The 20,461-nt window shown below is 32.7% G+C and overlaps 3 protein-coding genes and 1 long non-coding RNA gene across 5 annotated transcripts; all 4 read right to left on the reverse strand.

The window, feature by feature from the left end:
- Positions 1-1,069: 1,069 nt before the first annotated feature.
- On the reverse strand, positions 1,070-3,358 carry LOC145015566 (amino acid permease 4-like). Its single transcript, XM_078974040.1, has 5 exons — positions 3,007-3,358; positions 2,830-2,923; positions 2,527-2,741; positions 2,292-2,431; positions 1,070-1,723 (listed from the first exon to the last, which is right to left on the reverse strand). Exons 1-5 carry the CDS (start codon positions 3,356-3,358, stop codon positions 1,070-1,072), a joined length of 1,455 nt encoding a protein of 484 aa, XP_078830166.1.
- Positions 3,359-9,840: 6,482 nt separating this feature from the next.
- On the reverse strand, positions 9,841-10,899 carry LOC145018701 (light-harvesting complex-like protein OHP2, chloroplastic). Its single transcript, XM_078976559.1, has 2 exons — positions 10,394-10,899; positions 9,841-10,095 (listed from the first exon to the last, which is right to left on the reverse strand). Exons 1-2 carry the CDS (start codon positions 10,774-10,776, stop codon positions 9,981-9,983), a joined length of 498 nt encoding a protein of 165 aa, XP_078832685.1. The 5' UTR covers positions 10,777-10,899; the 3' UTR covers positions 9,841-9,980.
- Positions 10,900-11,609: 710 nt separating this feature from the next.
- On the reverse strand, positions 11,610-13,450 carry LOC145018219 (uncharacterized). 2 transcript variants are annotated; one of them, XR_013666888.1, is made up of 3 exons: positions 13,214-13,369; positions 12,080-12,980; positions 11,610-11,919 (listed from the first exon to the last, which is right to left on the reverse strand). It is a non-coding gene; the product is annotated as an uncharacterized LOC145018219 (long non-coding RNA). The 2 variants fall into 2 exon arrangements; XR_013666887.1 differs by having other exon boundaries at positions 12,080-13,450.
- Positions 13,451-15,692: 2,242 nt separating this feature from the next.
- Positions 15,693-17,473, reverse strand: LOC145015488 (uncharacterized). The gene is made up of 3 exons (XM_078973968.1): positions 17,142-17,473; positions 16,455-16,535; positions 15,693-16,369 (listed from the first exon to the last, which is right to left on the reverse strand). The coding sequence occupies exons 1-3, from the start codon at positions 17,298-17,300 to the stop codon at positions 16,055-16,057; spliced, it is 555 nt and encodes a 184-aa protein (XP_078830094.1). The 5' UTR covers positions 17,301-17,473; the 3' UTR covers positions 15,693-16,054.
- Positions 17,474-20,461: the final 2,988 nt, after the last annotated feature.

A 20,461-nucleotide genomic window follows, 5' to 3' on the forward strand; every position in this document is an offset into this window, starting at 1 on the left:
CCGGTACCGGTACCGGGAATGGTACCGATTTTCGGTACTAGTATCGATACGGGTGGTACCGAATCTCGAATTTCATGTATTTGAAGTACCAAGTACTCTCCCATATTTTCAAATTCGGTATGATTAGATATCGGTTCCGGTATGGTACTGATACGGGATCGAGATTTTGGACAAACTGCTCATCCCTACATGTATATAAACTCAGTCTATTAAAAGATTTTTGTAGCCTATAAAAACATTTTTGCAAGTGCCTATATATTAGGCTTGAGGGAGTGGCCACGCCACCCCTCTCGCCAAAACCCTCGCTAAGATTTGATACACCACCCTTAAAATTCATTAGCCACCCCTCTCGCCAAATCCCTCGCTAAGATTTGATACACCACCCTTAAAATTCGTTAAGCAAGTCCTTAGGCTAAGGAGGGAGGAGAAGAAAGAGAAATGTGTAAAAGCTTGGGATTGGTTGTTGGACTTTGACTATCATTTAATCATATTTTGACCCTATTTTTTATTAAAAAAACTTTTTTTTAATCACCACTCTTAAAGAAAAAATGCTAGTGAGGTGACAAAATAGTAACGTACCAAGATGTTAGGAGTATTGGCCGGAAAATATTGTTTTATTAGAAAAATCGCAAGATTTGGTTGGTCACCCTCCTCCGCTAAAATAATGGCTATTTTGGTCGATCCTTAGTTTTTTATTAAATTTATAAAATGGTAAATACGATTAGATTAATCTGTTTTACTATTATTTCAAAACAGGACAACCATAATGATTAAAAAAAATAATAAAAACGACAAATATCAAACGACTAAAACAAATATACACCCGACTTATTTGATTCCAATACATAGATACATCATTACATGTTAACAAAATTCAAAAAGTACAAAGTAAAATAACAAACCCCTTTTGTTTATTAGGATTGTCTTCTGAACAACAAAAATTAGAATCATCATTTATCTCTCTTTTTCTCAAGAATCTTATTATCTTTCGCCAAATAAAAACCATCTTTTTACTCGTCCAATCTTTTGTTGTTTATCCATTGATGCATATACCAATTCGAAATCTCAATCAATGCATGGTCTTGAAGGGTTTATAGACCTTGAGATCATTAATCACTCCAACAATGGAACCCGCAGCCGCACAAACCGAAATAGTCAGGCAAACAACACTCAACGTTTGAAGAGCAATCCATTTACTACTCCATTTGGGTATCTTCTTTTGAGTAATATACATTTCAATAGGAAAATAAACCGTTAGTGGCCAAAACCCACAAGCTCCAAGAATCCCAACAACATCTTCAAAAAACGGCATCAACATAGCAACCATGGTGGTCATACACACAAACATGCTCCTCCATATCAACCGAAATAAGTTGAGTTTGTAGGGTTTGGATCCCGGAATTGGAATGTGTATATCCTTTGTGATGAATTCACTTTCGGGAAAGTATTCCCTAGCGGTTTTTTCAACAAATGCAAATAAGGGTTGTGCAAAAACTTGGTAGGCACCAACAAGATGAACTATGATGGCTACATTTGCAATGTCAACCAGCCAAAACGGGTCATAGAAACCGAACCCGGTTAGAAGGTTTCCCGGGGCATGGTCTCCAAAAGCTGCATACCCGAAGCATCCACAAAGCATATAGAAAATCGTTGTTGTTATTACACTTATCAAAGCCGCCCTCTTCATTGTTTTTTGTTCCGTTGGTGGGGATTTGATTGTATCCTATGTGTTTATTAGATAGACATTGTTAGATATTTGAAGTCCTAAATTATATTTTCTAACGGATGTAACAATCCGATATACAAAATTTTATATCTATATTAGTTTAGATATAAAATTATACGGTATTGGCGTTTTTGGCAAAAGTAGCTGGTAGCTGGAAGCGGGTAGTGGTTAGTTGGTAGCATGTAGCAGATAGCTGGTAGCGGAAAGTTGTGATTTTTATTTGTTATATGAATGTTTGGCAAAAGTAGCTAGAATCTTTTGAAATAGATAAAATTACATAAAAGGACAATTGATTAAAAATAAATAAATATATAAATATATTTTGAAGGGTTATTATGGAAATTGATTTCAAAAGCATTGAAGCGTTTTGTTAAACGCTACATGAAGTAGCTTTTAGAATCGGAATGTTTTGTTAAACTAAAAAGCTAAACGTTCGTACTGCCAAACGGAGCTTTTTGTTTAAATTAGAGCGTTTTATCAAAAGCTAAAAGCTAGAAGCTCTCAAAGACTTCCAAAAGCTCCGTGCCTAACACACCCCATATATAATTGTTCATATATTAATCACCTGAATTTCAATAAGAACAGTCGAATAAGAATATGCAAAAGCAATAGCTCCAAATGCTTGGAAACTCCTCCATATTTTTTGTGTTTGAGTCACTTCCCCAACACTTATACCACCTAGACTTCCCTTGATTTTTCCATTATCTAGTGGTTAAACATTAAAATACATAAATATCAAATTCATTATTTTATATATATAAAGTGAAAAATAAAATAAAATATAAAAGAACGTAACATACCGGCGAATTTGGCGATTCCGAGGCCAAGACCAATGGCGGAGTAAGTGAAGGACATGACGGCGGCCACCATGGAAAGCCATGAAATCTCGTGGAAGTTTGGGATTTGAGAGAGAAGGATTTCCACAGCTCCAAACAACACCATAAATGGTGTCCCATTTATTCCACATGAACTATCATGGCCTTTCTCATGGAAACAACTTGATCTTTTTATCGCCCTTTTTTCATAAATCATTCAACAAAAAGATTAACATTTTTCAAAGGATAATGAAAATATGGTTATATATAGTTCATGTATCCACTCACATCATGCTGATGGAAGCTGCAATGGTGTATCCGATTGTAGTTCCGGTGAGATTGAAGTACTGAATGAACCCACAAATTTTAAACTTAAACCCACCTGAAAAATGAAAATAATCCCAAATTTGTATTCAGAATTTGGTTTTGAAGCAGTAATTAACTGGTTTTAATCGATTAGTGTACCAAGATTCGCTCTGACAGCTTCACTGTATGTATAGTTTCGTTTTCCGGTGACGGGGTCGCCGGTGCGATAACACGACGCGAGAAGACAAGAACAGTAGTAAGTTACGAAGGAAAAGAGAAAGAGGACGGTGGGTCCGGCGACCCAACCCAGCTGCGCCGTCGCCCATGCCAATGCCAGCACGCCGGAGCCTATCACCGCCGTGATGATATGTGCACTGGCGCTTACAAGAGTCCCTGTTCTCTTGGGACGGCCGTCGTCGTCTAAGAATTTGGAGGGGTCCTCAGAAGCGAAGTCGCCGGAGACTTCAAAGCCTTGTTGGTAGTTTGATGCGATTTTTTCATCCATTTTCATTTTGATTTCTGGTATGAAATAATGAAGAAGATTCACAGAGAATTAAGCGTTTGGATTTTTTATGGATAAAATGTGGAATGAAAGTGTGTATTTTGACTTTGAGTTGCTTTTTGTTGTGAATCTGAATCTGTTTTGAGATTCTGGTGATGAAGTTGAGAGGAGGGAAGGAGGGGTATATGTAGTCTCTGGTGTTGGGGACGTGAGAGACAATGCAAGCTACATGCCAAATGGAGAGCATAAATTACCAAAATACTTGAACTTGAAATTTAGTGACCACCTTTTTATGGAATTCACGAATATTAAATTTATTTTATTATATTCAAATCCTTAATTAATAGCACATTTATAAACTTATATGTATGAAGTTAGGTTTCATACAAGAAAAAAATGATAGATTTAGTTAAAATTAACATAAGAGCATCTCTTAGATTATTAGAGGTGACAAAAACACATGACATGAAATCAACTCGATATGAAATAAACGAGTTTTTGGTAAGATATTTCAACATGTTTAATTAAACGGGTAATGTTAGTGCTGAAATTTTCATTTCGACAATGACTCGTTTATTTATATGTAAGTTTTTTTAATTTTTTAAATAAACTAAAAAGATCTCAAACCAAACAATACGTTAAAAAACGGTTTGAGTTGTTTGTAATGTGAAATCTGACTTACATCCAGGTCATGATTCCATTTTAAGCTTTTTTGTTATCTCAAACTACACAGATCCCTTAACATGACACGTTAATTAAATGGATCGGGTTAAGATCAAATTTTCTCAGTGTTTTAACACAACATGAACATTTGTAGGGTGTATTAATCTAAGTTCCATGGTTTTTTATTTTATTTTAATAGGACCAATAACATAAACGAAAAAACTAATTTAGTATGGAGAGGACTTAAGCCTTTTAATTTACTTAAATGGTGCCGGGAATACAAAATGCATTGTAATACATATAATTTTACAAATTTTTTTTTTTGGATAATGACTTAAAAAGGGAATTTATTTTTCGATTTGTACACATTTGATCACTGAGTTTTTTTTCGTCCAAATTTACCCATTCAACTTGAAAAACTGTACACATTCAGTTCTTATGACCGGTTACTCTAGGTTAGCCGGGAAAAATGATTTATGAGGGTAATATATTTCTCATTTTGTACACATTTAGTCCTTAATATTTTTGTACATATTTAGTCCTTAATTTTTTTTTATTTCAAAATAAGTCATTTTTTGTTTTTGTTCCAATTTAGTACTTATGAATGATTTATTTAAAGTTTTCCTCACGACATCTAATATGAGACTATCATTGATGATAGGGACGATTCTCTTTGGGTGCCCGCAGTGGCACCGACAACCCTTGTTTTTTTCAATTCAGTACTTATGAATGATTTATTTGATTTTTTTTTCTTTTTTCTACTTACCGGCAACATCTACTACCAAATCCTACGTCCGTCCCTGATTGATGAGGTGTTTGGGGATGTTGATGTTTACGTTCATTGCGGCCTCGACTGCATGGTTGCATAGGTCTTGTGGTTTGGTTTAGGTTTTGTATTCCGAACGTCGTAACTTTTTCATACGATATCTAATTTTAACGATCTTTATGTCTACGTGTGCGTTTTTTAAGTCTACTATAACTTTCGTTAAGATTACTCCCATTAAAATATAATATGTTTTTACTTACGATTTAATAAAAAAAAACATCCATAAATGCATTCATAAAAAACGTACGGATATAAAGATCGTAATTAAAAAATATATTACTTTTTAACGGGAGTTGTAGTAGACTAAAATACAAACACATAAATATAAAGATCGTTAAAATCTGAGATAGTATGAAAAAATTATGATGTACAAAACACATGACCTAAACAACCAAGTAGTCGAGATCGTGATGAACATAAGCATCAAAAGTCTAAAACACCTCGTTAATAATTGTTCCATGTAAAATGTTGTGAGAAAAACTTAAAGAAAACATTCATAAGTATTGAATGGGTATAAAAACAAAAATTTGCAAAAAAAAAAAAAATTAAGGACTAAATGTGTACAGAATGAGAAATATATTATCTTATTAAGACATTTTTACTGGTTAACCTGAAATAATCGGTCATAAAGACTGAATGTGTACAGTTTAACAAGTTGAAGGGGTAAATATAAACAAAAAAATAAACTTAGTGATCAACTGATCAAATATGTACAAATTAAAGAATATATTACCCTTTTAAGTTATTATTATTATTATTATTTCATAAACTTAAGAAATGCTTTATTTTGGAAACGCGGAATTTTATTACGCCTATAAAGTATCAAGGCAAGACAAAAAGAAGTAGAAAAAAAAAAAAGTTACAAAATAATGAAAGGAGAATAATATCAATCCGCCTATTTCAAATCCTAAAATTTCCTCAATGTTTAACGCAACCAAAAACAATAGTGATTAGTAAGCACATTGTCTGTCAGTTTAGAGGATTTGCTTCCAATCTTGTTGTAGATTTTATCGTTTTGAACTTTACAAAAGTTAATAGAACATTTTTTTTTAAATATATCATTTATTTGTTAACCATTATACAGTAAAAAAAAAAATATTCTCATTGAATAGTTGAGTGTTCATTAAACACCATATTCATTAAACCAACGTACACATGAAATTAGCGGATAAAGTTAACCATCTTTATAGTCATTATTGCTACATGACTCTCTTAAGAAGGAAGAACGTCTAAACTTTGCATCATATGATTATTATGAGTTATTTTCTTTTCTATATATATATATATATATATATATATATATATATATATATATATATATATATATATATATATATATATATATATATATATATATACTAGCCGTCTACCCGCGCAAAGCGGCGGGGCACGTGAGTTCTTTCGGTGATATGTTTCCATTACAAAATTGTTATGTTAAAAAAAAGTACATGTTGAAGACAATATAATCAAACTATGGTGTTATTTGTTACATCATGCATCAAATAACCAATAAAAAGCAACCAGTCAAGACGACACAAAATATTAATCGTGCAATACTTCTTTATACACCACATTTGCTGTATAAACCCCATCACCTTTTGAATTTTCGTTAGGCTTTACTAATACTTTTGTATTGCAACGTGAAACCCCTCTGGACAATGCAACATAAAGTTGTCCATGCGAGAATACTGGTTCTGGAAGATAGATACCTACATATGGAATTGTTTGTCCCTGAGCTTTATTGATTGTCATTGCAAAGCACAATCGAATAGGAAACTGTTTCCTCATTAGAGGATCGATGGTTGCTACTAATTGCTTGTAACTGGTATTGGTTTCATATCGATGGATGTGGATTCGCATATGAAATCAATTGTGTTCGCATCTATGAAATCAGTTCGCATATGACATCAATTGAGTTCGCATTTGGTTTTGTGGGTCAAAACAGTTCGCATAAGAAGTTCACGATTTGTTTGAGGTTAATTGATTTTGATTTCGCAAGCTTGGAGTCGGAGATCTGGATTGTGTTCGCATCTATAGAATGCGAGGAGAATTTAATGGTGATATTCAGTTCGCATTTGGTGACACAAGTACGTGGTTGATGATTTTTGGTTGGTTCGCATTTGAAATTAGTGGGTTTCGCATTTGGCTTCGTATCTGGGTTTCTCAAACAACTGAAATGCGAATATGAGACAATTGATTAATTTCTCAGTTAATGCGATGAAATGTGAATGAACTCAAAGACGGATGGATGCAAGATGCGAAGAATTTGAATGAAAATGCGAAGTTTTTAATGTATAAATGCGAATTGGGGAAGAAAGCTTAGAGTTTCGCATTTGGCACCTGATCTTTTCAAGAAATAATATAAGTGGTCCAACTTCGCAAAATGGGGTCATTTAATCAGAAAATCGATCATTCTTCAAATATGACATTTAATCAGAAAATCGATCTAAAAATGAGACATTTGGTGTTTATCGATTTTTCAGGGTCGACGGGTTGTATGAAAAGCGAAGGCTGAGTAATTGAAAATTAGAGGATCGATGGTTGTTGCTACTAATTGCTTGTAACTGGTATTGGTTTCATATCGATGGATGTGGATTCGCATATGAAATCAATTGTGTTCGCATCTATGAAATCAGTTCGCATATGACATCAATTGAGTTCGCATTTGGTTTTGTGGGTCAAAACAGTTCGCATAAGAAGTTCACGATTTGTTTGAGGTTAATTGATTTTGATTTCGCAAGCTTGGAGTCGGAGATCTGGATTGTGTTCGCATCTATGGAATGCGAGGAGAATTTAATGGTGATATTCAGTTCGCATTTGGTGACACAAGTACGTGGTTGATGATTTTTGGTTGGTTCGCATTTGAAATCAGTGGGTTTCGCATTTGGGTTCGTATCTGGGTTTCTCAAACAACTGAAATGCGAATATGAGACAACTGATTAATTTCTCAGTTAATGCGATGAAATGCGAATGAACTCAAAGACGGATGGATGCAAGATGCGAAGAATTTGAATGAAAATGCGAAGTTTTTAATGTATAAATGCGAATTGGGGAAGAAAGCTTAGAGTTTCGCATTTGGCACCTGATCTTTTCAAGAAATAATATAAGTGGTCCAACTTCGCAAAATGGGGTCATAAAAAGACAAAAGTGCAGAATTTTCATTTCGCATCCCTGTAGTCTTCGCAAAATGGAAAATTTTACCCAGTTTCGCATTTGGGGTAAATTTTTTTGAGAAATTGGAATATTTTCAAACTTTTTTTCTTAAAAAAAACACATTGTCTTCGTCTAAGAGAGGGAGAAAAACGATTAGGGTTTATAAGGGAAATACTTCATGGCAGTGGGATTTATAGCAGGGTTTATAAGGTGGAGAGAACAAACACACGTCTGCTATGAGATATTTTAATCAGCTGCAAATGCAACATTTAAAGGATATTTGTTGAAGCGTATTAGGATGAAAAGGTTTTAAATTTTGAATGACCATGAAATTAGGATTTTGCTGAGAAATATAAGGAATCAAAACAAATTTAAAATTTAATATTATTTTATTAATGGTTGTTTGTAATATTAGCTTAATCGTTTGTACGTCTTAAAAAAATAATATTATTATATTCAATCTATTTATAGAAATAGTTAGATTTCTTTTATAAGTAGTAAAGATATATATATATATATATATATATATATATATATATATATATATATATATATATATATATATATATATATATATATATATATTGTGTTTTTAATGTTGTTGAATTTGTTTGATGTATATTTAATAATTTGAAATTTAAGGTCCTAATTTTAGCATTTTCTTTTTTCAAAAGATACAATTATATGTACGTTAGTATGGTACTAATACATAATAAATTAAAGAGTCAGGAAGATTAAAATCAAAGATGTTTGAAAAAGTTTTTTTTGGGACAAAATGCATATTGTTTCCCCCTTTTTTGGGTACACATTTTGTAATTGTGTTGTTAAAAATGTTATTTTTGACTTAGAAAATTGTCATTTATTCAATATTTTCACATCTTTTTAAGATATCCTATGACTTTCATTTATTATATGTGTTACAAAAAATTTGAAATAAATAGCCCATGCTTAAGTTAATTTACAAGATGATTTTTAATAAATGATATTTATATGCATAAATAGAATTAAATTGGATGCCAATAGGCAATAGATTCCCATAGATTAAATCATTATTCATGAAATGATCATCCTTATCTATGTTCATTAATGTAAACTCCAAATATATGTGGAACTTTAAGAATGTCTATCCAAAAGAATCATTGGTAAGAGATGGAAGACTCCAACATATATAATTATTTATAAGATCGTGTTGCACTAATATGAAATATACTAACATAAAATATTCTACTAAAAAATGTTGATATATAGGTTAACGTAAACTACTCTACTAATTGTAGGTTTTATTAATATCAAAATATTTGACAAAAAATTGTTTTTGAAATATGTAAAATAAAATAAAACATAAAAATTAAAAGCTAGTTGAAGTAGTTTTTGAAATATAAAACATTTAGTTTAAAAAAAGTTTAAGAGCTCATTGTTGAACATGCTCATATGAATTCTCCAACATGAAACTAATGTAATCTATTATTAAGATATATATATATATATATATATATATATATATATATATATATATATATATATATATATATATATATATATATATATATATATAAAATATCAATCAGAAACAAATCTATTGGTGAATAAAAGTTGAAAAGCGGAATATAATGAAATAGAATCTCATCGGCCAATCAATTGAGAAATGTCCAACAAGATTAAGCTTATTTAAGCATCTAAATATAAATAAATACTTAAACAGATAAGGAGAACAGACATAAACCCTTTTATCGAATTAAATCCAAACTCAACCCTTGAATAGAATTTTGTTGGTATATATGATGTAGAAATTACAAGTATTTTTATATATGATTAATAGTTGCTTCATTTACCCAATTGTTTTCGCACATTGAAAAGTTTTATATAGACTTCCATTCCATCACAATTTACTTAAAAGAAAATTCAATGTTTCAATCTTGTAAAATTTAATGAAACAATAATGTAAAAAGCTAACATATATTACAACAAAAATATAAACATGTATATATTTCATTCCAAATCTACAATGCCAAAGTTGGAGAGTAGTATCTTTACTTGATCAACAAAGTCCGATCCAGTTGCATATTCTGTTAACATCCCCACAGCAAATCCAAACATTGCCCATCTAATTCATCAAAATTAATTAAAAACCAACATTAAAAATATCATTATCTTTGTTAAATTACTATACAAGATCATTAAGTTCCGTATGCATAGGCTAACTGAATGGTATCATGGTATGTATAATGTAACTGAATGGGTAACGATATATCTCCAGATGAAGTCATTTACTCATTCTATTCAGACAATTTATAGTTAACTCATTGAGCACTTAATATATAATAAAAATAGACTGTAACATATAAAATTAAAATCATAATTTTATTTATTTGGAGGTAAAATTAAGAGGAGATGAAACAAACCTGCCATTTGAAATTTCATTTTTGGCAATAAAACCGAAGAAAGGCCCTTGATTAGCCTCTTCAAGCTTCTTCTGCTTAAAATACTCCTGAAGCTCTTTCGCCCTCTGCCTCTGAAACTCCATCGTTATTACATTCTGACCAACCGCCGTTGTTTCCGCCAAAGGCTTAGCCGGAGCTGACGGAGGTGGTGGTGGATTCGGAGATGGGGACGGAGGAATGGAAGGTCTTACAGGCGGAGTAGCAATGGAAGGTCTTCGCAAAGGGCCATCGGCTTGAGCGCTGCGTATAGTAACTATTGTAGGCTTGGTTGTAGAGAATCTAAAAGTATGTGCGTTTAATGACGAATTTGATATTCTGATGCATTGGATTGAAGCTACCGACATTTTCTGAATCTTGTGAATGAATTTAGGGTTTTGTTTTTGGTCATGAAAAGGGAAGGGGGGTTGTGGAAGGTGTACTTGTTGTTAGAATCACTAGTGTTTTGCGGATAAGATGTGGCCAAGTTTTCTAAGATTGACATTTGACAAGTCTTTTCATTTTTAGATAAACTATTATCCTAAAAAACCCCTAAAAGTCTCATGAATATATATATATATATATATATATATATATATATATATATATATATATATATATATATATATATATATATATATATATATATATATATATATAACAATAACAACATATTCTTTTTGGTTTCTATGCAAAATAGGAGCACATTTCATTTTTTTTGTCATTTTGAAAATGTATTTTTGGTGTCTTACAAAATGTATAATAGTATTTTTAACTTTCGATCACCAATATCTTTTTATCACAAATAACCAAAAACTTGAAAACTAAAATATTGAGTATTTTTGGCAAAACTAGCTCGCAGAAGATAAAAACTATAAAATAACATAAAATATAAAATACATTTAAGCTTTTTAAAATGTATAAAGTAACATAAAATCTAAAATTTAAAAGGTTTCAAAAGATTTTTTAAGAAACTTTTGGATTATTAGATTTTTGTTTAGAATAAAAAACTTTAAACTCATCATACTCCCGAACTTTTCTTCTTCTTTAATCTGAGTTTTTTTTTTTTAAATTTAAAAGCTCACAAAACCAAACATACACATGTTAGGAACAGGACTTGTAACCAATAACATTAACTGCTACATAAATTTAAACTTTCTCAAAATTCCCATTACATAAAATCTAATAAAAAACAAAAACCTACTCTCAAATTAACACAAAAATAAAATAAAATATGGAAATCAAACAGTACATTATTTTGAAACAAAGAACACAACTGCCTATAAGGACATAAACAAAAGGGAAAGCCCTTAAATAAACAAAACTGAACTCCATAAGTAATGATATATAGACAGATGTAGATATGTGAGTGGCGGCTGTATTGGCGGTGATGCTGTTGATTGTGGTAGTGGTGGTGGTGGTGGTGGTGGTGGTGGAGTACAAATTACATTATCATGCAAGTGCATGTTCCTTCATTCCAGTTAGATTCATCATCTGAGCCATCGTGTTCACTACAATAATGAGCAGAAATGTGAATCAAAGAACATCAAAGAAAACAATATGAAGATCAAGCAATTATACCATATAATATTCACTCATAAGATCAAATATTTGTTGCTACAATGTAATTACTTAAATTTTACATATACATAAAAATCTAAATTCATGTACCTTGGCTCAAATTCACGAATTTCAAATAGCTCTCCCCCAAAGACATCTGTCCATTGCACTTTTCTTGTTTCTGTATCACCACACTCGTTCTTACATTCACCTCCATTAACATCAACAGAAGTAATAACACTCGTTTTTGGTCTCTTTAAGCTGCTCTTTAAACCATCTCCATTTTTGTTTTCAAAGTTATCAAGATCAAGATCAGTGGTACAGGTTTTGGTGACCTTTTCAGAATCAGGAGAATGTTTAAGATCATCCTGTGGTTGTGGTTGTGGTTGTGGGTGGAGGGAAGGGTCTAGTTTCAGGTGAGATGGACTGCTCTCAAGTCCTGTGGCTGCACGACCAAAGCAAATAAAGGAGGTGCAGCCATGGACAAGATGGCTCTTTGTTGAAGCCAGTTGGAGGTCAGGATCTGGTTTTATGTCCACCAACTGGTAGTGATTCAGTGGGGGAAACTCTCATGAGCTTCTTCTTCTTCCTCTTCTCTTTCCAGATCAATTGTAGAAGAAGGTTCAAACCATTACTATAGTTGAAAGAATGAAGAACAACTCACTATCGGTAGCATCAGTTCTACTCATCATGTGAACTTCTGTATATACTAGTATGAAAGAACTCAAACAACTTCATGAAAGTCAACAAAGTTTTGATGCGGAAAAGGAAAACTGAACTTTATCAAATTCGAATTTCGAGATCCTTATATCCTTGTGAAAGTTAAGTCAAAAACTCCGGCAACAGAGCAGATTCGATTGAAAATTTTCAACTGAATGATTTGAAATGCTTTACAAAAGGTCAATACCAGTCAAAGCAATGAATCTATGGTCAAAAGCAGATTAGGAGGTTTTTGATCTTCGAAATCGAAATGGCAGTAAGATCAAATTCCGTGATATGAAGTTATGAACCTCTGGAGAAAAAAATCAAAAATTAAATCCTGAAGATTCGATGAAATTGCGATCTAAAATATGGAATCGGATTCAACAGAGGTAATTAACAAAAGGAACAATTCATATCACATCCATTAATTTGTAGGAAAACCGAAGATCCTAATTGATTTAAAGTGAAAAAGTACAACGAAACTCGTGATTCGGAAAACTGAAAACGAATTTATAGATAGGGTGGACGGAGATTAGGACTCACGGATCAGAGAGTAGCAATGGAGTAAATTTTACTCAGCTCATATGTCGGCGCCTTCTCGTCGGAGAAAATATTCCATTTGCCTCCGATTGCCGGAGAATCCTCTGAAACAAAGAAAACTGCGCTATTGTATTCACTCCTCTTTCGTGTCTGTATATATATGTACGGACGAAGGGTTGTCGATCAGTGAATTTTTACTGACTGAATAATAAAACGTAAATTTTTGTCTTTTTTTCCAGTAATAATGTAGAACATAAATGTATGTCAAATTGTCGCATAATACATAAAGGGATATATTAACAAAAAAAGGTATCATACATTTAAATTAAGAGAAATTAAAATACTTATCATTTAAGGGTATCCTCCTCCTTAACTTTAACTAAATAATGTAATAAATAATCAATTACGGTTAATGATTAGGAGTGTATACTTGTAAAAGAAACATTCTTTCAAAGTTAATATTCAATAAGTCAAATTATATTTTGAGTAAGCGGTATATTATTTAATTATAAACTTATAATCAATCCATAACATATAAAACATAAAATAAATTAATAGAAAAATATGCCAACAAATGTGAAATGTCAATATTTATAATCGGTCAAACCCATTTATCTATCGATGTTTCACAACAAATTAAACAATAAAATTAATAGGCTTTAAAGTATATAAAAAATTCAAATAGACATCTTTGTTTTCTTCAAAGAAACTTATTTTAAAAATAGAGTTCTCAAAATGGATAATTTTTTAAATGTTATTTCAAATTGACATTTCAATAAGTTTATTGGTTTTTTTCAATATTTTCTAAAATATACCATTTATTACTTATAAAAACTCAATCTTATATATATATATATATATATATATATATATATATATATATATATATATATATATATATATATATATATATATATATATATATATATATATATATATAGTAGTCGACATCAACAATTTTGTATTTATTTCTTATATAATTAAATAAATGTGCATAGGAATTTTAATATTTACATGCATAACTTGTTTTAAAACGTTTACAATAAGCATGTGGCAATACATGCCAAACCCTTAGAATGTTAATCAAAAAGATGAATTTTATGTTTGTCAGCTAATCACAAATAGCATCTAAAAGACAGTTAACTTTATTAAGTTTAATAAATTTATACATTAGTATTTTATTTTTCCTACAATTTTACTATTTTACTATTAAGTTGAATTTTTTTAAGTTACATTTTATTATACCATATATACAATTTTACTATTTTACTAAGTTGAATTTTATTAAATTGAATTTTACTAAGTTGAATTTTATTTAATTGATATATACAATTTTACTATTCTACTATTATTTTTCATACAATTTTACTATTTTACTATTAATTCCTATAGTGCATTGAATTTTACAAATTTCAATAGAAGTTTTTAAAAAGTTGTTTTTCCCATTAAAAGGTTTAATAGTCACTAAACTTCAAATCAACTAAATGACAACTTATCATCCAGTATGAGTGGATTTAATCCATTAAGTGTCCACTAAACATTCAACTCCATTCAACTATTTTAGTAAATCATGCATTGTTGTTGGTGGTCTTAGTCATAAGTGGCAACTCGCAACTGCCTTAGAATCACAAGGTCAACTGAACGACAATAATCCTCACGTTGAAACTATCAATGAACTATCCATCAACTACATTTCATAGTGCTCTTGAAAACATATGGTTTATAGATTTTCTGTTACTTGAAATTTTTATGATATCATGTCATATTTTGTTAAGTTATGGTGTGTCCAACATTTTTACCATGTTGACTTTTAACGGTTCTGGAGTTAAGAGATATCGTAAAGTTTTGATTTCTTTCAAATTATAGTAAAAAGATATTTCTAAATATTTGAAGATTGGATTGACTCTCTGTCAGCCATTTTCGTAGTCATTGAGCTTGAAATCGATCTTTGGCCTTAACAAGACTCCATGAGAACCATAAGTTCTTTGAAAATCTAAAAAACTTGATACCAATATCTTATACGTAAAGCAATCTAGTAATGATAAAGAATTATATATATATTTTTTAGCTTTCTAAGGTCTTTTAAATTGTTTCTGCTTGACATGCTACAAGTTTTCATGTTACCCAACCTTTTTCGTTTTTTCAAATCCAACTTGTTTCAATGTTTACATTAAATCATCATGACCTACTACTACAACTTCGTTTCAACACATTTTGTACACACTTGTTTAGTTTCTATACGTTTACTCACAACTTTGTTTAAACAAAATTTCCACACATTTTTTACATGCTTGTTTACAACATATCCTTCATGTATTTCCAACACCCCCATAAACCTAAAACCCAATTTCAACAAACAAAAGTCAAACCTAGCATCTCAACCACACAAATCAATGCTTCTAGTTTTTTTCTAAACCATTCAAAAAAAGCCTTGGATTTGGACCCCATAACTATTAAACAGATTCAAGGATACTCGGAAAAATGAAAATAAAAAGAAAACATTTGAATCTGATGGTTCACTTTTTTACATAAACATGAAAAGATGATCCACAGTGCACAACTAGCAACATGACAATGCTATAAATATATTCCTTTGAAATCCCACCATAACCATAACAGTAATAGTAGCAGTAATAGTAATAATAATAGTAATAGTAATGATAATAATAGTAGACCTACCTTACCTTTACCTTGATGAAGCAACCGAAATCCAACCCCAAGCTTGCTCACTATTTAGGCTTGTGCAATAACACCCTCCTCTCTCCAGTCTCTTTTCTTGAATTGAAATTTGGAAATTAGGAGAACGAAGAAAGGAGAAACATATTATTATTATTATTATTAGTATTATTGAGTAGAAGAGTCCGGATGCATGTCCATTGAAGAAGAAGGATTGTGATGTTCATTGTTGGTGTTCTTGGCATATCCTTCTTGAGAGATGTGGTAGTTTTGAAGGCTGCGACGAACAGGGCTTGAGAGAGCATTTGAGAATATGTAGCTTCTTGGTTGTTGTTGTTGTTGTTGGCATTGTTGCTCACTGGATGAACCAGAATTTGAATTTGTAAATGGGTTTGAAGCTGCTGCTTGTGGTTGTGTGTGTTGTTGTGTTTGTAAGGTTCTTGGAGTCATTGATGGCTCTTCCACATATGATTCCAGCTCAGCCTGTAAATTAACATCAAAAGTATATATAAGAAGGTAATTCATGGACAACTTGATAAATAATGAATACTGAATATGAAATGGAAACCTGGATATAGGCTAGTATGTCATCAGAGGTCACTCTCAATCCTTCCCCATGTTGCTTGGAAATCCATTGATACAGCTTTTCCTGCATAAACAAATCATTAGCAAAATCTGCTTAAACAAACATCAACGAGAAATGTGAGCACGTTTATGCTTAATTTTCATAAATGTGACCACATTTAAAATCCTCAATCATATGCACATACATCAAACAAGCTTTCTTTCTTATCAAAAGACAATCAGAACAATTCTTTAAGCACTGCTTCATATGTATTCTCTGTATCAATAAACACCTTCCCTCTCTTTTATGTTTACCACACTGGTATTGTCATCTGTTATTCTGTTATACCTTTGCTTTCTCTGGTTCAAAAACCACCATAAAGATGACTTAATAATCTTAGGTTATTTCAATTTTCAACACTTATTTGCTATGCCCAGTGCATTTTGTGAACTAACTACGAGCATTAAATACAAGAAAAAGGACCTTAAACTTTTCCTAACCCCTGCCCTAATTAAAAATTTTTCACAAATCATTACCACATTCAAGAGAAGATCGAGGACATGTACATAGATTAGCATACGCAAACAGAAAGGAAATGAAAATTGAGAAAACTAGGGTTTAATAAGTCACTTAATAAGATCAACACATATCATCATACAATTAGAAATGAATTCGGAGATTATAAAATACCAATCCATGACGTTCGCCAGATAGGAAAGAAAGCTTCTGGTGGCTAAGGGCCTGGGAGTAAAGCTGAGAAAGAGAGTTAGCGGCACTGCAAAACGTTGAGTACATCGTCCGATCGACTTCGTCTAGACTCGTCGCAAGAGATTTTCTCTTCTTTGCCATAATTACTGTTCAAAACCAAAATAATCGTTCGAATTCCCTCCCTGTCAAAACCCTAGTTCAAGTCTTTCGTGTATGTTTCAGCGAATCTGATTCCGACGAGAAGCAATCGTGCAAGAGCGGAAATATGGACGTTTCGTATGGATTTTGTGTATCTTGTGAATAAATTATGAATCGATGATGAAAGAGAAGATAGATGACAGGCCTTCTTAACCTATCTATACGTATCCTGTTTGTGTGTCTCACGCGTTCTTTGTTTGGAAATGGTGGGGAAGAAAGGGGCGAATTTGAAAATATCGAAAAGTGAAGGGGTAAACTGAAAATAATAGAAGGACCCAGAAAAAATTAGGGCGGTGCAAGTTGGTTCTAGCTTGGCAACATATTTTTTTCATGTTTCATGTGGACAGTTTTTAGAGAATATGAAATTATGGATGAAAGGTGTCACTATTTAGACACTATTGTGAATTTTGCTTTTTTAAAGTTTATAATCATTTAGTTTTATTCAAAAGGTTATTAATTGTTAATGCATTTTTTCAAGTACTTAATTAGGATCATGTAAAACTAGGTTACTAAAGTTTATGGTTGTTTAAATTCATTTTAAGGTTGTATAAAAATATTTGTTGGAGTTGCTATCATAATCTATGGAGAGAATCCATTATGATTAGTTTTCTTATTCACGAGTCATGACTTCAATCTATATATAATATATCATTTATAACGGAGGCATTGCTTTCTTGCATCATGTGTTTAAAAAGGATATCAAAGTTGCAATAGTCCAAAAATCCAGATATAAGTTTTCATTTTTAATCAAGGTTTATATCCATAAGTTTGATACAAAAAATCCAATACATAATCGTCATACAAAATCATCAGAGTGTCAATCTCAGTGAATGAGGAAAATAGTAGAGAGTGGATCATGCGTCATCAAGCCGGGCCCTTCCCTTTGGAATCAGACGCACCTAAAATCACAATACAAATTGTAAGCTACTCAATACCAACATTCCATTACTATCCAACTCAATGATCACCCAACTTCTGAAATCTGGAAGAATGCTCTTGAGACCTTAACCAGTCTGATAATTCAAATCACTTCCCATGATACCATACCAATTCCTTGAGTTCTTATGTTGGTGACTAAAACCATAACCCTTGTTTTAAACTGGCGAATCTTTACCCCAACTTCCATCCTCAAAGAATTATTGAATTCTAACCATTTATAACCCATGGTAACATAAGACTCCCTTAACATTTCCAATGATCAATCAACTCATGCACTGACGCCACCATCTTCCTACTACCGCTCATCTCCTATCAATGGTAGTGTTGAACCCCAAAAGTTCTTCCATAGACGACTGCCAATCCCACCAGGTCAAAAGATGAAACAACTGAACCCTGACCAATGATCCTCCCAACAATACCCCTGCATTGATCCCGACCAAACTCGAAACAACAACTGAACACGCTGAAACCCACTCAACAAGATACAACCCTCTAAAGATTCATTGAAGACTCTCAGCATGTAGAATGACATATCACAATCCTTGATAATATACCCAGATAATGACAGAAAATTAACCCGAGATATAACTTACTCAAACCCAAGCAAAATTCCAACATAATACAGATTCCTCACAACAACCTAAAAGAAAACAGAAGGTAACATACCCACAAAAGCATCTGAAAGAATCTTGACTTCCTCCCCCTGAGTTACCCGACCACCCTGAGGACATGGTACAAAAACTCCCCTCCGATCCGATAAGACAAGAAGTAATAGCAGGATCTGTAACATCCAGTTTGAAATAAAGTAATTAAATAATAAACCCGGAACCCCGAGATGTAAATTTATATTTTATATTTTTTAAAAATGGCCCTAAAATCAAATAATAGTTAGCAGGGTGTTAATTTCAGGGATCCAAATGACAAGATTTGAATCTTCATGGGGGGTTAAAGTGTAATTTTAGGATTTATTTTGTAAAGAGTTTCAGAATTCAGGAGGTGTTTGCTATCGCTTGGATTTAATATGAAAGGATTTATGGAAGCAGGGGCTAAAGAGTAAATTCTAGACCTAAGTTGAAAAGGTTTTGTAGAGGAGGGGCCATTTGGTAACATTTGGATTTAATTTGAAATAAAAAAGAGAATGAAGGACTAAAAATGTCATTATGGATCAAAGTTTGAATTGATCAGGACTTATAAACCCGACACCTTGTGTCCATAACCCTAATCCTAATATCCTACACCAGTCGCCACCCACCTTTATATGATCTCCGGCACCGATACATGTTACGGTCGAAGTTGTAAACCACTGTTGAAGCTCATGTTGTCGGCGACAAAGAGGACCACCGGGAAACGAAGTTGTGCGTGTTACTGTCGGCGTTTTCTCGTTACACTGCCCTACAATCATCACTACAACCTCCTCCCATTGTTGCATAGCTGTCGCCGCTGTGCCCAATCGTTGAAGACGAAGTTGCCGCTAACACCAACGGTTAGTTTTGTTGTTGTTCGCTGTGGTATCGGCCTGACTGCTCTCGTTTCCTTTCTGACTCGTAGTTGTTGTCGTCGTGGGTACTGCCAACGAAGACGAAGATCGTCGTTATCGTTAATTCAGTCGTGGAGGTTGTTGTTGTTGCTCGTGTTGGGTCGCGTCTCTTCTCCGTCATCCATAGATGTAGGTCCATCGGCCGCTAGCGCTGTTGCCATTTGCAAGTTCAGCCCATTGTCGCCGTTGTACACCACTAGGTGGGTGGTGGTGTTACTGTTGCGGGCACGCGTGTCTATGTTCTACTGTTAGTGTGTGTTGTGGTTGTGGTTATCTTGGTCGGATTTCACAAGAAAAGCCACCACCATTGCCATGAAGTGGTGGTTGCCACCCTCTACCACTGCCTGCCGTCACAAGGGTGGCTGTGTGTGTGTATTTTATTGTGTGTGTTTATTTTTGGATATTTGTTGTATGTATGTTGTACCATTTTATCTTGGCTGGAATAATCAAGAAAAAACCCATAACCACCACCGTGACGTGGTGGCTGCCGCCTTTTACCGCCACCAGCCGTCGTGTTGGGTGGCGGTATGCACTGTGTGATTCGATTGTTAGTTTAGATGCTTGGACATATGTAGCCAAAAATCATAACCACCACTACGAGGTGATGGCCGCCACCGTGAGCTGCCAT

This window comes from Lactuca saligna, chromosome 9 (assembly GCF_052625555.1).
Source record: "Lactuca saligna cultivar CGN05327 chromosome 9, ASM5262555v1, whole genome shotgun sequence".
Taxonomy (NCBI): Eukaryota; Viridiplantae; Streptophyta; class Magnoliopsida; order Asterales; family Asteraceae; genus Lactuca; species Lactuca saligna.